The 18099-nt window shown below is 39.8% G+C and overlaps 1 protein-coding gene across 4 annotated transcripts in view; it reads left to right on the top strand.

The window, feature by feature from the left end:
* Nucleotides 1-17176, top strand: part of EP300 (EP300 lysine acetyltransferase) — a 119114-nt gene extending 101938 nt beyond the window's left edge. For all 4 annotated transcript variants that reach the window (XM_020787830.3, XM_020787827.3, XM_020787828.3 and 1 more), the window contains 11 exons: nt 1982-2038; nt 3233-3310; nt 4118-4185; nt 6507-6657; nt 7915-8061; nt 9450-9563; nt 9940-10105; nt 10636-10800; nt 11360-11521; nt 12597-12878; nt 13846-17176. In XM_020787830.3, the coding sequence (XP_020643489.3) occupies nt 1982-2038; nt 3233-3310; nt 4118-4185; nt 6507-6657; nt 7915-8061; nt 9450-9563; nt 9940-10105; nt 10636-10800; nt 11360-11521; nt 12597-12878; nt 13846-16080 (3625 nt within the window). In that variant the 3' untranslated portion in view covers nt 16081-17176. The remainder of the gene's footprint in view (nt 1-1981; nt 2039-3232; nt 3311-4117; nt 4186-6506; nt 6658-7914; nt 8062-9449; nt 9564-9939; nt 10106-10635; nt 10801-11359; nt 11522-12596; nt 12879-13845) is intronic.
* The last annotated feature ends 923 nt before the right edge of the window (nt 17177-18099 follow it).

The raw sequence follows: 18099 nt of genomic DNA, 5'->3' as shown, positions 1-18099 counted from the left end.
ATTTAATATAGCCATCTTGTCTGTGACAAAACCTTCCCCACCTGATGTATCCCAAAAGGCCCTAAATGTAATATATTTCCCTGTTGATTTATAGCATAATCTATGAATCTAGTAATCATAAATCCTATTCCTAATTATATTAATAAAACAATATATAATGAGATGTAGAAAATGTCAGTGTAAGTTGAAGATTCATAAAAGGAAATGGAGGAAGCTGATGCAGCACAAGTTTGCATCTAAAGCATATCATAACAGCAAATGCTCAGTGGATTTATAAGCAACAGTGCCCACCTTTCAGTTGGAAAGAACCAATGTGAAAAGATGCCTCAAGGTGTCAGTGCCTAGTTTTATATTTTATTGGTGCAGGTATACATCATTTACAGGTTTTTCGAGTTTTCTGTGTCCACTACCATTAGTTCTAGAGCGTCTTTAAGTTTAATTTTCCAAAAATCACTCCAGAATACCTGAGTAACAGGTTTCACGGTCACTTCCTCCTCTAGCAAGCAGAAACCTAGTATTTTCCTTTCTGAGCTACAGGAGTAAATGGGAATAGTAGGAAGTATTTTTATTGATATTTGGAACTATCAAATTTGGTTCAGATATATTCGGAGCTATCTGACTCTGGCATTGTCTGGTGAAATCCAACTATTTCTGAATCTGAACTCCCATCCCTATTTAATACTGCCAATGTGTTCAAACTTTTACATCCCAGTTCTCCATTGAAAAGTTGTCCTGATGTTTCTGGAAAAATTGACCTTCTGAGCAGTCTTTCAGGGTAGAAGATACTTTGAAAGGCAGAGAGTCTTTAAAAGCCAACTGAAAAGCATGTGTCATGTTCTGGAAACAGCATTAGACTGTCGTACTGGGAAGTAGTCTAACTTTGTATCTGAAACATAACTGGTTCATAACCTTTCGTCAAGACGGAGTTGCGTTTGGTAAAACAAAGAGGCCTGACTAACTCAGTTCCTGTGTGTTATATGTTCATGTTAATCTCTAAAAGTACAGTGGTGCCTCGCATAGTGATCGCTCCGTATAGCGACGAAATCGCTTTGCGATTGACTTTTTGCCATCGCAAAAGCGATTACTTTGCGATGGTCCCTATGGGGGAAATTCGCTTTGCGATGATCGCAGGGAAGCGATCATCACAAAGCCCCCATTTTCGGCCAGCTGATTGGCGGTTTCAAAATGGCCGCTGGGTAAATAAAATGGCCGCCCGCTGTTTTCAGGCACAGATACCTTGCTTTAGAGGCACCGAAAATGGCGACGCTATGGAGGATCTTTGCTTAAAGGTGAGTTTTTAGCCCATAGGAACACATTAATTGTGTTTTAATGCGTTTCTATGGGCTTTTTATTTTCGCTTAGCGATGTTATCGTTTAGCAGTGATTTTTTCTGCACGGATTAACATCGCTAAGCGAGGCACCACTGTACTGTCTTTCCAAAATGGGACTTAATGAAACAGATTCTTAGTATAGAATGCATTTCATCAAAGAAGAGGAACCTTGTTACACTTGTATGCTGTATCTATGGCAGAATGGGGTTTTTGGATTACAAGAAATCTCACGATAGCTCTTTAGAAACATATTGTTTCTAAGTGTTTTATTCATTGAGAATAATATGTAACTTCTGATCACATTGTGAAACTCTGTGACTGCTGTCTGATGTAATGGAGTTCAGAGCTTCTGCAGAGGCTTCAGTACATGGATAGCTTCTATGCTGTGGTCTTTTAAGTCCAAGTTATCTGGATCCACCTGCAATGTTCTGTAAAATCTTTTGTAGTAAGCCAGGGACAAAAATTTATTAATACTGGGTTGAGATACCCTAATTTCTTGTCCCATTCAGTGTTTTCCTTTATTCCCAAACAATTCTTAAGAGGGAATATGCTTAAGGAATTTCCTGCTGAAATCTGTAACAGGTCTGCTGCAGATAATTTTATTATGAACTATTCATATCACAACTAAGATTGTCGATTTCTCTCCTCAGCACCATAAATAAAGATCAGTTTTCAAAAAGAAAAAATGATACACTGGACCCAGAACAGTAAGTAATACTTTTGAGCTGTTACAATCACACTTTAAGAAATGTATTCCATCTTTTTTGAAAATGAAGCTTATTGGTACCATCCTAGAACATTTAAGTACCTGTTTTTGAAGGGGTTTAGCTTTATTCACTTAGACCAGTGATGGCGAACCTATGGCACACGTGGCACAGCTGGCACGCGGAGCCCTTCTGGCACGTCAGCCATAGGTTGCTACTTCGCCCCGCCGCCCCCCCCGCGCAGCCAAACCTCATGAGGCGGCTGCAGCCGGGATTCCCCCTTCCGCTGCCACTTCTGGGTCCTCCAGGTCCATCGCCATAATTCTCCCTTTAAACCGCCACTTCCGGGTCCGGGTCCGGGTCCGTCGCCATGATTCTCCTTTAAACCGCCTCTTCCGGGTCCGTCACCATGATCATTCCCCCTTAAACCGCCACTTCATGTTCCGGGGCCTCCAGGTCTGTCACCATGATTTCCCCTTAAACCGCCACTTCCAGGTCTGGGTCCATCCACTATTGCAGCGGCGGCACGCCATCCCCTATTGTTCCCTCTCCATTTTGGGCACGCAAGCCCAAAAAAGGTTCGCCACCACTAACTTAGACTATAGGCTTCAGTATTGCTTTGTATTGTGTGCTGAAGAAAACATTTTCCTTCCTAACAAATAGTGCTGAAGAATACTCACATATTGTTCTGTTTATTTTGCATTTGAAGCATTAAAATGCTAATATGTTGCTATATTAATTTTCACAATTATAAATTACTGGGAAAATCCATCCTCAAGTGCAAAAATTGTGTCCATTTGATTTTTTTTCTAAATTTCCCAGACAGTTTATATATTTAACTGTTTTCATTGCATACCCAGCCCCATTTTCAGCATTTTCTATATGCTGGATTCTGTGTTCCTCTTAAATATTGCTGGTGATGGATTATTAAAAAAAGCAGTGTTATAAGAATCAAATGTACTGTTGGTTACTTTAGGACATTTGACAACTGGTAATCTAGAACTGAGTTGCATCATTTTAAATTATATGTCTTTTCTTTGTGTGAAGATATGTGTATAGCAGATGTCCAGGTTTAAAGAACATACAGTTTCTATTCAACTGCATAAATTCTAACTTAACTCTGTAACATTTTTCTGATTAATCCTCATTCCTTTGATAGCATTCTGCAATGCTTATAAGTTTTATTTTGTCTTCCAGATTTGTTGAATGTATAGAGTGTGGAAGAAAAATGCATCAGATTTGTGTACTTCACAATGAGATAATCTGGCCATCTGGGTGGGTTGCTGCTTCTTTTTCCTCCTCCTCCTCCTATATTTCAGCTCTGCCTTTTCACTGAATAAGAACTGTCAAGGCAGCTTACAAATACTATTGACTATGACTGGAAACATATTAAAACATCATCTGCAGGAATGCTACGTTTTTCTGGATATAAAAAAAGACACAACACTGTGACTATGGGTCTGCATCAAAAATATGAACATCAGAAGTTTAAATCTTTAAATGACTGTCATTAAATCACAACCTTTAACTTGGGGGTGTTGTTTTGTTTTTAAAGTAGATTTTCCTTAATATTCTCCTATGAAATCTCCGTGTTGTATTTGGGATGGAGGATCTTTCTGTAACCCAAATCTCAGGAAACTTGGCTTTCTAAGCTTTCTAATTGTAGCAGAACCTTATCTGATTGACTAATAACAAAAACACAGCTGCTACATATTACACAATGTACAGTATCAGAGTATATTATCTAGTTGGGGTTCTTGCTCATCACCTTTGCAAGAGGGAAAAGGAGGAGTCATTGTGGTGTATATTAGCTTGTGGAACAGACTAAAATTAATACTCTGCTTAATCCGTCTTAAATGTTGGTTAGACCAACTGTATTTGGGCAGTTGATCCTTTTAATGACAGCTAATTTAAACAAATTCTAAAACGCAAAGTCAAGTCTAATATCTTACCTTCTTCACAGTGATATTTGATTTCAGTTGTCAGTTACTGGTGCCACTATGTTTGAAAATGTACAGGGAATATTTGGAGGGTAGCAGATTTGGATGAGCAATTTTGCTAGTCTTGCATCTTTTGTTTCAGCTTTGTCTGTGACGGTTGCCTAAAGAAAACAGGGCGAACCCGAAGAGAGAATAAATTCTCTGCTAGAAGTAAGTGACATTAATTTACTTCATTCTTTTTTGTTAATTGCTTTTGTTTGTTTAAAATATTTTTGTTCCTCTTTTCCTCAAAGACTTCATGGAGTAATTAAAATTTTAAAACTGTAAATAGTGTCAAATAAAAATGGCTGCACAAAGGTAGTAAACTAAACAGTCTACCACAGTCAATTAAAGCAGTTTCCAGATTAATTTAAATTGTGATATCTAAAATTCTTCGTAAAAGTTAGTTTCCATCAGGAAGGAAAAACCAAGGTACATGGATGGAGAAACTGAGAAGTCCAGGAGTCATTAAGCTCGTGGAGGGAGGGAGTCTTTTGGTTCATTTGAATTTAAAAAAAAAAGAACAGGTTTATGTGGGTTATTGATTTGACAGCAACCCCACTGATTGCAGAAAATTTTGTTGACAAGTAAAATACATTGAGGACTATAGCCGTATTGACCCTGGGTAGTGTTAACTGCATATTCTTTTACCAAAGCTGGATTTATACTGCAGAAATTGTGGAGTTGAAGGATTTCCTTTTGGCTGGATGAGTCAAACTAATAATATTATGCCCAACACTATTACCCTTTCACAATCTTGATGTGCCTTTAATAGGAGGGTATTATTAATCCTTGATCACTAGACAGTTGAAAAACTCAGGCAGACATACAAACCAGTGGCTCTTGATAATTGTCTGGTAAGTCGCACTGACTTGGTACAATTAAGAAGCCCTGTACACATCCTTGAAATGTGAAAGACATTAAAACTATTCAAGAGCATTATTTTTCAGCTCCATTCCTCTAAAATGGAAGCCAAACCATCATTTAGGACTGATGTTTTGAGCTTCAGTATCTGTTTGCTCCTCTTTTTTTAGTAATTAAAGTTTCCTGGATTTATTGGGATCATTGATTGAGAAGTTACCGTATTTTTCACTCTATAAGACGCATCTCTCCATAAGACGCACCAAATTTTTAGGAGAAGAAAACAGGAAAAAAATAATCTTGGAATTTTGGCCTGCTCGGCCAGCGGGGGTGAGGGTGGGGGAAGCCTCCAAAGGGTTTGAGAGTGCCTTCCAGGTCCTGAAAGGCACTCTCAGACTCTTTGGAGGCTTCCCCCACCCTCACCCCCGCTGGCCGAGCAGGCCGAAATTCCAAGATTATTTTTTTCCTGTTTTCTTCTCCTAAAAATTTGGTGAGCCTTGTGGAGAGGTCCATCTTATGAAACACACCCTAGGACCCTTTGGAGGCTCACCCAGCCCCCCACAGGGCCAGAGGGTGTGAAATCGCCACCTTCATGGACTCTTCTGAAGCTTCCCAAGCCTCAAAAGAGTCCCATAAGGTGGGATTTTGCCCTCCTCTGGCCCCGTGGGGGGGGCAAGGTGAGCCTCCAGAGGGTCCGAGGGTCTGTTCCAGGGCCAGAGGGAGCGAAATCGTAACCTTCAGGGACTCTTCTGAAGCTTCCCAAGCCTCAAAAGAGTCCCAGATGCTGGCTATTTCACCCCAGTTGGCCCCGTGGGGGGGGAGCCTCCCAAGGGTCCTGGAAGACAGACTCAGACCCTTGGGGGGCTCGCCCCACCCCCCCACGGGGACAGTGGGGGCAAAATCGCCAGCTTTGCTCCATAAGACACACAGACATTCCCCCACACTTTTTTGGGGGGGGAGTGCGTTTTATAGAGCAAAAAATACAGTACATTATAGTGTGTGCTGTTTTCTTTCTATTCCTTTCCTAATAATTTCTGATACTGAATTTGCCTTTTCCACCTGCTACATACTGTGTTTTCAGGGAACTGGCCCCCAAAATCTTTTTCCCCAAGTGATGAATCAGTTCATTATTGGTCTAGCTGTCATGGTAAATAAATAGTCAATCCTGGATATGGATTATGAGATGGCTATGACCATTGTGCCCTAGCTGTTGAGTTTTGCAGAAGCTTACAGCTAGCCATTTTTGGAAACAACAGAGGACTGGAGTATATCTATCACTATGCTGTAAACTTCTAGAATTCACTTTTCATCACTTAGATGGCAGTTATGTTTGGCAGTTCAATTTTTTCATGAGGAACATGTTAAATGTTTACGTAATGATGAGGAAATGGCTTGTATTGAATGTTGGTTTGGAGATAGCCAAAGGTTCATTGGGGATTCATACCTTAATTGCTAAATTCATCAACCATATTATCAAGGGCAAATGTATGCCAATTTTAATGGAAGGGGCTATGAGTTAAAGGCATGCTTGCCTCAACTACTTTGGTTCTGGTACATTTCTGTTAATAGATCATTACAATTATTATTGTTGTTGTTGTTGTTACTCATTTTTATTATTATTTTTAATGTAGGGTTACCAACTACAAGACTCGGTACGTTTTTGGAGAACAGAGTGAATGATTTCCTGAGACGACAGAATCACCCAGAGGCAGGCGAAGTCATTGTAAGGGTGGTTCATACTTCTGAGAAAACTGTAGAGGTTAAACCAGGAATGAAAGCAAGGTATTTTTATTATTTTCAAGACTTAAATTGCTATATCTGGTACTACAAAGTTTTATTCCTTCCATGTGTGTTCCTTTTCATACTCAGAAGAGTGGTGCCAGCATATTGCCATCACTACTACCTGGCAAATACAATATACCCAACTCTTTTCAGTAATTTAGTTTAAAGTACATTCCATTTCAACAATGGCTTTTGAAAGTGCATTACAATCGTCAGATATCTTATCGCAATGTGCTTAAATTGAGCTCTCATGTTTAGTATTCCATATCTTCTGTGGAATTATTTCTCTTTTTTTCTGTTTTTTTCTTATATGATAGAATTAATATATTATCCAACCCCATTTGTATACTGTATCATCATTTACACTTACTAGCGATGGAATATCTAGAACAGTGGTTCCCATCCTTGGATAACCCAGGAGTTCTTGGACTACGGCTCTTAGAAACACCAGCCAGCACAGCTAGTGGTAAAGACTTCTGGGAATTGCACTCCAAGAACATCTGTGTTACCCAGGGTTGAGAACCACTGGTCCAGAATGTGCATAATATGAATGATTTACCATATTCACAAGTTTGTTGACCATTCTTGTTCCTTAATTGGTTTTTGTGCAGAGTGCTGTAGGCATAAGAACATAGGGTACATTTGGAGAGCCGGAATCTGGGAATGATTAGGCAGTGAGGGAGGGTAAATGTAAGCATATCAAAAAAGTAGGATAGACATCCTTTATGCCACTTTATGGCCAAGTAAAAAGAGTAGGCTGAAACAACTGAAATTAGTTCAGTGCTTTATCTTCTGTTAATACTGTTTCTCTTGTTCAGTTGCTTTTCACTTTGACTGTTTTGATTATAAAGAGGCATTTATTTATTTATTTAGTTATTTAGTTATTTAATCTATCTAACCCACCCATCTAGACCAAAGGTCTACTCTGGCATGTGAATAATAAGGTATACCAAAAGCATGTGAATAATAAGACCAATATGGAGTGACTTGTAATCATTCCTAGTAAGGACATACAGATAAGGGATGTCTGGCTGACTTCTTTGATATACTTACATTTACTTGTTACATTTGCTAATTATTTGTCATTAAGTGTTGACTTACTCTAGTTGGGCCTAACAATTGGCTTTATCTCATTGTTATTTGTATGGCAAGATGTAGAGTTAATTCTACAGCATTTGACTTGATTAAAGTTGTTCTTTTTGCATGTCATATTTATCTCCAAGGAATTCCTTTATATTATGCCTTTTCATTTTGCAGGTTTGTAGATAGTGGAGAGATGGCAGAACAGTTCCCTTATCGAACAAAAGCTCTCTTTGCTTTTGAGGAGATTGATGGCGTAGATTTGTGCTTTTTTGGTATGCATGTTCAGGAATATGGTTCAGACTGCCCTCAGCCCAACCAGAGGTAAAAGACTGCATTATAATAATATTAATTATTTTATGGCACTTGAAATTGAATTGTTACTAGATAATAAGAATTTCAGACTTGTACAAGGCATTACCAAGTTGTATTGAAGACAACTGACTTGTTTGTTTGTCTTATCGCTCACTTTCCTTTCCTATGAAAACTTAATTTGTCCCAGACAAGCATAATTTTTCACTTTGTAGGAGGAAGGTGCTTTGAGCTAGGAATAACAGCAGGAATAATACAAACAGATGAGCTGCTTTGTCTGCTTTATAGAAATAGCCTGACTCAAAATCTCTTGGCTTCATTGCCGAAGACAAGCCTCTTTTAATCTGATTTGGTACTATTTGTTTAAATCTATATCTGTGGATGGCAAAATGCTCTTTTGGCTATAGTAGAACAGGTTGTAATTTGCACAGGCTTCCCTCTTGTCATAGTACTTATCCACATGAATCTACTGCATCTAGCTGGCATTGCAAGTTAAAGTAAAAAATTGTGGGCATGGAGTTACTCCCTGCAATTCTTCAGATGCCTGCTTGCAAACTAAGTACCAAGGGACTTCAGTAGAGATGTTAGTATTTTTTAAAAGTGGTGCTTATATATTTTTTTTTGCTTACTGTGTTAAATTGTACTACATTGTGTGAATTGCAATAGAGTTCAAATTCTATAATGTTATCAAGCCAATATGAGCTCTTGTTGTAATAATGGGCACCCTTATGACATATGGAAGTGGAGTATTGGATGCTGGAGGGACCTCTTATGTTCTGCAAGGTCATTTAGCTATGGATTAGCAGTAGACGGACAAATTTTCAGAAGACATCGGACTCCAATAATGCCTTCTTCCCCCCCCCCTTCCTCCTGCAAATAACAATTCCCTTCTTGTTTTGAACAGTAGTTTGCTGTCCTGTCCAAGCTTAGAAACTTTGGTTTGTACTTGACCTGCAGGCTACAATTGGAAACCACTGTTTAATTGTAGGTGAGGTTCAATGCAAGCAATAATTTGCCAGAATTATCAAGATTACAAGCAGTGCCTGTCCTGCAAATCAGGAAAGGAATCATGGTGTGCATGTATACAACATCTTGAAGGTTCATTCTTGTAAGAATGAAGATGGTTTGACCTTGTGTCTTCCAAAGATGGCCGTGCTGCATAATGTGTCAAATATTAGCATGGAAAAAGAAAAAGAAAACCCATGTACAGTAATAGAGATAACTGCAAAGGAGGAATGTAAGAAATGTGAGGGAAGGCAAAGTCCTTATATCCTAATCACACCTTAATATAAACAAATGGCATTTGCTTGGATGCTTGAATGATGAAAGATAAAATGGGGAGGTACTTAAGCAAAATGGTTAGGGCTGGGACTTACAAACTTTCTCTGTTTTTTATGTAGGCGAGTATACATATCGTACCTTGACAGTGTTCATTTCTTCCGCCCTAAATGCTTAAGGACTGCTGTATATCATGAAATACTGATAGGCTACCTAGAGTATGTCAAGAAATTGGGGTAAGCGTCCTATCATTTTATAATCTCTGTCATGTCGAAACTGATTGAATACACTTTACCATTGAGATATATCTTGTATTTTGAATGTAAATGTTGACTGTTATGCCAGTAGTGGAGACGAAAAATTTGAAGGTTGATCTGCTTGTTACATCTGTAGAATGCAGTGTGATTCCCTTTATTATGTAGGAGACTTGAAAGTTAGTGATATATAAAACTGAAATTGATATATAAAAATAATTCTATTCTTTTGTCAGTAGTGTGGCAAAAAAAATATCTTGCTTCTGAAAAGTTGTATGAGTAAAGTAAGAATTCACTGAAATAACATTCATAATAATGGAAATAATTATTGTGGGTTTTTTCCTTTAAATACTATTAGGTATACAACTGGACATATCTGGGCTTGCCCACCTAGTGAAGGAGATGATTATATTTTTCACTGTCATCCTCCTGATCAAAAGATACCAAAACCCAAACGACTGCAAGAGTGGTACAAAAAGATGCTGGATAAATCTGTGTCAGAGCGAATAGTTCATGATTACAAGGTTGGTTGTAAAATAAATGTAGTGTCACTTTTTTAAACTATTATTTATCCTGGAGTTTATCTGCTCAAAATGTAAAAACATAGTTCAAATTAGTGTTTGGGAACAATATCCAGTATCTTAATAATGCTTAAACCATTTGGATCATATGAAGCATCTTTCAAAAGACTGCAAACTGGGAGTAGGGCTTCCTTTTAAGATTTGGGGCCAGATTTGCATTTGGAGAAGGTCTTGAATTGGATCTGTCTAAAAATCATATGGCAGAGTCAGGACAAAGTGTCATTTTAAGTCTTGTCCTTTTCCCCTGTTAATCATACAAGCAAAGTTTAATTCTGCATAAGTCTTCTCAGGCCCAGTGCAACAGCTTTCCTTCTGTTGTTCTTCAAACAGCAGGGGAGGTTTGCCAGCCCAGCTACCTATACTTGCTAAAGATATTGAACCCAAGCTGGCTTTTTGTATGTGTGCTTGAGTAGTTTTCTGCTCCTGGTGCTATCTTCAAGGTGATGTGTGCTGACAAACATTTTGTGTTGCAGGATATTTTTAAGCAGGCGACAGAAGATCGTCTTACCAGTGCAAAAGAGCTGCCTTACTTTGAAGGGGACTTCTGGCCAAATGTTCTGGAAGAGAGCATTAAGGAGCTAGAACAAGAGGAAGAGGAGCGAAAGAGAGAAGAGAACACTAGCAATGAGAGCACTGATGTAAGGAAATTGTTTGTACCCCAGAACTGTTGTTCTTCAGATTTGTGAAATCTGCAGCTGTAGATTTAAATCTATCAAAACAAAATGTTTCTCTTTCTAAAATTATTATATACTTGTAGATCGTTTGATAAAGAGGAGAGGAGGACCAGGGACCATAAGGACATTTAAAAAGCCAGGCTGGATCAGCTGAAGGCCTACTTAGTCCAACATTATATTCCCACAGTGACTGGCCAGTTACTTTCAGGAAGTCTACAGAGTATCAGTTCTCCCCTAGTTCTCTTCCATAGTAACTGATGTACACAAGAATGTCCTGTTCAAAAAAGGGTGTTCTGCTGTCACAGCATTTGTTCCTCTTGAGGGCAGGAGCAAGTCTTGCATAGTTCTGTAAGCCTTGTTCAGTTCCGTGTGACATCTTTTCCTCAGCTTTGGAATAGGTGGCCTAACAAATGTTTTGTTCAGCCACTGCTTCTTGCTAGTATTCCTATTCAAGGCAACATAAGTTCTTAAACAGAGGATGTACTTTGCCATTTTCAAATTTAAGTTTTTAATTCCTTTTCAGGTCAGCAAAGGAGATAGCAAAAATGCCAAAAAGAAGAATAACAAGAAGACCAGTAAGAATAAAAGCAGCTTGAGTCGTGGTAATAAAAAGAAACCTGGAATGCCCAATGTCTCCAATGATCTTTCCCAGAAACTGTATGCCACTATGGAGAAGCACAAGGAAGTAAGGACAAAGATAAAACGTTTTAGTGGTATTTTCAGGAGCAAGCAAAAGGTTACAAATCTGAAATAAATGTAGCTCCAACATTGGCAAGGGTGGATGAGCAACAATGAAATGAGTCCTCAAACTATGGACAGAGAAAGCAGAAGAGTATTTCTGCTGTGGTGTGTGTAGAGAGTGCATGTTCAGCAAAGAATCTCTTCTGATTTGCCACACAAGTTTAGAACCATTGCTAATTTAATCCAGTGAGCTGAGACTCCAGGCAGAGATCTGTTGAAGGAAGACATTCTAGAAATAACCAGTTGCACATTTTTCTCTTTCGTTTAAGTAAGTTCTCAAAAAAAAATCTGATTCCTTTGAGGACTGTTTCATAACTTGAAAAGTTGAACATACTTGCTGAATTCTAAGGCATTGTGTAATGTGAAGAATAGAAAACATGCTCACAGGTTTACCTTCTTACTTAACACACAAGATAAAAGAAAGGAGTGGATAAGGAAAGACAGTAGAGAAGATTATAAAATTATAATCAGATAGGGGTGTGGTTTTCATTATCTAGAGTCTCAGGAATATGAGTGATTGTGGATTTTATTTGTTCTGATAAATCAATTTAAAACAGATATGTGGTGATATGTTAGACACATTCCTTACCACAGTCAGAATAGTGTAACTGGGTATTCTACCATTTCAGCCAACTTGTAAAATGAAACAAGTCACTTGTACTTTTTAAGCCATTGGTTGTGGCTAGAACCCATGATAAATTAATAGGCTACATTTCAGCAATCTGTTAGTGTGTGAGGAGTTGCTCCCATTTGTGTGATCAGACAATACTACATAGACTTGCTCCAATAAAATTTCAACAAAACAAAGTATTTTAAGGTCTGTTTCTGATTGCTACAGCCTGCTGACTTTTTAAAGCCTTTTTTAAACTGGGATTGACAGTATTATGTAGCAAAGTATATAGCTGTGTCCATTTAGAATTGAATTTAAATTTGTCTAAATAACTAAGTATGATATCAAGACCCTCACAGGATACAATTTAAATGCGCTATTCTTTTCTTTCTTTCTTTCTTTCTTTCAGGTATTCTTTGTGATTCGTCTCATTGCTGGTCCGCAGGCCAACTCCCTGCCTCCCATTATTGAACCTGATCCACTAATTCCATGTGATTTAATGGATGGACGAGATGCCTTCCTCACTCTTGCAAGAGACAAACATCTTGAGTTTTCTTCACTACGAAGAGCAATGTGGTCAACTATGTGCATGCTGGTAGAGCTGCACACCCAAAGCCAGGATCGTTTTGTTTATACATGCAATGAGTGCAAACACCATGTGGAGACAAGGTGGCATTGTAAAGTCTGTGAGGTATGGATAACCTATAGTGAAAGTATCTGTTTAAACGTACATTCAGATTGAGGGAGGGAAGATTCTTTGTTTTAACATGGTCACTCTGCTATTAGATTTTACACTGGGATATTTTTAAAGTAAATGTCCCTTACTGTCCTATCTTGTTGTCAGCTGTTTTTCTTTGGGATTCATTATGAATAGGAAATAGATAGCCTTCCAATTTTAATAATAACTATTTAAGAAGAAAGAACTGCTTTATGATATTACAGTCAAAAATATAATGGAAAAGAACTTCCTTAAGGATTTTTAGGGCTTTGTTCTTCCTTGCATTTAAATAATGCAAAACTTCATATGTCTGGAATGGACAGCGAACCTTCATTTGTATTCATCTCTGTATTAGTCCTGTTTTGTGCCCCTTTTACTGTCTTTACTGCATAGCATTAATTTAATATTTATTCTTTTGCCTGTCCCAGCTTTCTTTCTTTCTTTCTTTCTTTCTTTCTTTCTTTCTTTCTTTCTTTCTTTCTTTCTTTCTTTCTTTGTGTGTGTGTGTGTGTGTGTGTGTGTGTGTGTACACATGTGTGTGTGTGTGTGTGTGTGTGTGTGTGTGTGTGTGTGTGTGTGTGTGTGTGTGTGTGTGTGTGTGTGTGTGTGTGTGTGTGTGTGTGTGTGTGTGTGTGTACACATATACACACCCTGCCCAACTGGCCTATAAAGCCACTCTAGGCGGCTTAAGGAATTGTTCCTCTGGTCTGCGTTGATCAGATTTTCTGTTGTTTCTGTGTGCAAGGGCATAAAATAGAGGGTGTACAGTTTCTTCTCACTCTTCAAGTGTAGGTATTACCTTTCTCATGAGGATAGTTAATTTTTTCAGCATTCTGAAGTTATAGGTTTCTACTGAAATGTGTAGCAGTTTTTGGTATAAAGTTGTGGTCTTCTGCTGTGCAATATGGCTAGTTACCTGACTAATAATTTCTGTTTTTAGGATTATGACCTGTGCATCACTTGCTATAACACTAAAAACCATGAGCACAGGATGGAAAAATTGGGCCTTGGTATTGATGATGAAAGCAACAACCAGCAGACAGCCACCACTCAGAGCCCTGGTGATTCACGTCGCCTGAGCATCCAACGTTGCATCCAGTCTTTAGTCCACGCCTGCCAGTGTCGCAATGCCAACTGTTCACTGCCATCCTGTCAGAAGATGAAAAGGGTCGTCCAGCATACCAAAGGCTGCAAGCGCAAGACTAACGGAGGGTGCCCAATTTGCAAGCAGCTCATTGCTCTTTGCTGCTACCATGCTAAACACTGCCAGGAGAACAAGTGCCCAGTTCCCTTCTGCCTCAACATCAAACACAAACTTCGTCAGCAACAGCTTCAGCATCGCCTGCAACAAGCTCAGATGCTCCGGAGGAGAATGGCAAGCATGCAGAGAACTGGCATAGTAGGTCAGCAGCAAGGGTTACCCTCACCTACACCAGCCACACCAACTACTCCAACAGGACAGCAGCCACCAACTCCTCAGACCCCACAGCCACAGCCTCCGCCACAGCCTGTCTCACAGCCACAACCTGCTGCACCCAACAACATATCTCCATTTAATATTTCGAGGATTCAGCCTCCCGGTGCTGTGTCCCAGGGCAAGGCAGGTGACCAGGTAACTCCTCCAACAACACCTCAGACTGCCCAGCCACCTATCCAGGGTCCTCCTGCAGCTGCAGTGGAAATAGCCATGCAGATCCAGCGAGTAGCAGATCACCAGCGGCAAATGGCTCATGTACCCATTTTCCAGAGGCCAATTCAACACCAGATGCCCCAAATGAATCCAATACAGCCAATGAGTGTGACACCACCTCAGATGGCCAGAGGTCCTGGTGGCCACATAGATCAAGGGATGGGACCAACAGGAATTCAGCAGCAGCCAGCATGGGCCCAGGGAGGTTTGCCCCAACCTCAGCAGCTACAGCCTGGAATGCAGAGACCACCGATGATGTCAATGGCCCAGCCAGGTCAGCCGATGAATATGTCACCACAGCCAGGAATGGGTCAGGTACCCGGTGCAGCGCAGTCAAAACAAAGTTCTCTACCCCAGGTAGCCTTACAAAATCTGCTACGGACTCTCAGGTCTCCCAGCTCTCCCATGCAGCAGCAGCAGGTGCTTAACATCCTGCATTCTAACCCTCAACTGTTAGCTGCATTCATCAAGCAGCGGGCTGCCAAGTATGCTGGGAATCAGAATCCACAGGGCATGCCAGGGCAGCCTGGAATGCCTCAGGGGCAACCTGGGTTGCAGCAGCAGCAAGCCATGCCTGGGCAACAAGGGGTGCACCCAAATCCAGCCATGCAAAATATGAATCCAATGCAAGCAGGTGTTCAGAGGCCTAGCATACCACAGCAGTCACCGCCTCAACAGCCTCCACCCCAGCAGGCCATGAGCGGGATGAATCCTCAGGCACAACAAATGAATATGAATCATTCGGGAATGTCTCCCCAGTTTCGTGATCTCCTAATGAGGCGGCATCAGATGATGGAGCAGCAGCGTCAACAGCAGCAACAGGGAGCAGGGCCAGCTTTGGGACCTGGCATGGCCAATCATAACCAGTTCCAGCAGCCCCAAGGAGTTGGGTACCCCCAACAGCAGCAGCAGCGGATGCAGCATCACATGCAGCAGATGCAGCAAGGAAATATGGGACAAATGAGCCAGCTTCCCCAGGCAATGAGTGCAGACACAGGATCAAGTTTACAGCAAGCTTTCCAGCAGCGTCTACTCCAGCAGCAGATGGGCTCACCAGCTCAGCCCAATCCTATGAGCCCCCAACAGCACATGCTCCCTAATCAGGCCCAGTCCCCACACTTACAAGGCCAGCAGATTCCATCATCACTCACCAATCAAGTGCGCTCTCCACAGCCTGTTCCCTCACCACGTCCACAGTCTCAGCCACCCCACTCCAGCCCTTCACCCAGGATGCAGCCGCAACCTTCTCCACATCACGTCTCCCCACAGACCAGCTCCCCGCATCCAGGACTGGTAGCTGCCCAGGCAAACCCCATGGATCAAGGGCACTTTGCCAGCCCGGACCAGAATGCAATGCTTTCTCAGCTTGCTAACAATCCAGGCATGGCAGGTCTCCATGGTGCAAGTGCCACAGAACTGGGACTCGGCTCAGATAATTCAGACTTGAATTCAAACCTTTCACAGAGTACACTAGACATACACTAAGACACATTGTAGCATTTTGGGAGCAAAAGAACCTTATTTTCTCAAGACTTTTTGTACTGAAGACAATTTTTTTTAAATCTTTCTTAGCTGAACATTTTTCCCTGGAATACATCTGAACTCTGCAACGGTAGTTTGTGGTTTTAAAAACGTAAAACCAACAACATGAACCTGAGGGATGATAGAATACAAAGAAATATATTTTTGTTATGGCTGGGCTCATAGCCAGTCCTTTTTCTTGTTTTTGTTTTCCATTTGCGTGCATTGGGGAGGTGTTTGGGAGGAGATAGTTATTTGGCTGCTGACTAAATGACTTCCTTCTCTAGCCTCTAATAGTTTTTATTTTTTTTTAAATTAATGAAAATATGTAATATTGCTAGTTATAATTTACTGAAGCTGATGGTTAACTTTTTCTCTATTCTGGTTTTCCTCTTGTCTACTGCAAAAAACAAAACAGAACGTTACTTGCAACTGGAGGACAAAAAGGGTGAATGTTGCTTTAAAAATACAGTGCATATATATAAATATATATTAAAGATAAATACCAATTTTTCCTCTTTGGATGGAAAGATGTCAGTTCTTTTAAAAACTGTAAAAAATATTAAGTAACCCAGTCTCCCTCCTGAAGTCTACTTTTGTCCTCCATCAATTTTCTATACCAGAGTCTGAACTTAAACTTCAAGTATTAAAATTTGTACATGTAGAGAGAAGACAACTTTTTTGCAAATACATGGGGGCAGCTGCCAAATGGATGTAGTATATATATTGTGGTTTGTTTTCTTGAAAGAATTTTTTTGTTATTTTTACATCTAACAAAGGAAAAAAATAAAGAGGGTAAGAAACTATTCCAAGGGTATAATTTTAACCTGAGAGAAAAATCCCTGGGGTTTCTTCTTTATGCTTGCTTTCTCTTTCCCTCCCCTCTTTTTTCCTCCTCTTCCATTTTCTGTAAAACTTGAAAATAGAAAGCAAAAAACCCTCAAATGTTGTAAATCATGCAATTAAAATTGATTACTTATAAATATGAACTTTCGATCACTGTATAGACTGTTAATTGATTTCTTATTACCTATTGTTAAATAAACTGTGTGAGACAGACTGATTTTTTTAATGCTTCCCTTCTTCTTTTCCCTCCTCTTGGTGCTCATTTTGAAATGGGGAAAGAAGATGGCATGCTTTTGCAGAAACAACCTGTAGAAATACTCATGTACAATATGCATACTAATGTGTTTTTTAAAAGAGGTTTGGTAGCTTGGGTTGTAATGAAGATTATCAATGTCCATTTTGCTGTGACTCTGTATTTGCTTTTACTTACACAATAGAAATATACAAGCATTTCTGAATATCCAGGTGGGATGGTGTCTGCACATTTGACATGGTTAGGACTTGGTTCCCAAATGACTGCGGAACATGCTTCAGTGTGTGTGGTCATTGGATTGGACTGAGGGATTCCTTTTTAATCCATTCCATGACTGAGCATGTTCACTTGCAGTGTGGCCAGAAGAGTTTGGAGGTAGACTGAAGATTTAGATACACTGGAAGTTTCTCAAGTCTGCTCTGACAGTGGCACAATTGAATTTTATTGGAAGAATGCCATGAAGACATATCCGCTGTACATCAAGGTATAGAAGTTCTATAGTTTGAAGATTTATGTGTCCATTAATGTAGATGGAGTAATACTTGGCTATACTTCTAATAATACAATAGCATTATCTAAAGGTCTGCAGAATCAGTTTCTGCTGATTCAGGTGATTTCAGTGTTAAGTGCTAGTGAAGAGAAATCCTGACATGGTCCATTTATGAGCTAGTAAAGAAAAGGGCTTCTAAACAATTTTCATCTTCTTGAATCCTTTTCTGGATTGGCTCAACAGTGAAATGCTGAGGCTCTCTGTGTCTCTTAGATGTGACAAACTTTCTTCTTTAGTGGAAGTTTAGGGCATTCAGAAAAATACTGCATAAGATCCAGATGTGAATACAGTGCTGGAATTCATCATATATTTTATATCATACATTTTAGTATTA

Source organism: Pogona vitticeps, chromosome 5 (assembly GCF_051106095.1).
Source record: "Pogona vitticeps strain Pit_001003342236 chromosome 5, PviZW2.1, whole genome shotgun sequence".
Lineage (NCBI taxonomy): Eukaryota > Metazoa > Chordata > Lepidosauria > Squamata > Agamidae > Pogona > Pogona vitticeps.
The sequence above is the reverse complement of the archived record's forward strand: the minus strand, read 5'-3'. Positions and strand labels throughout refer to the sequence as shown.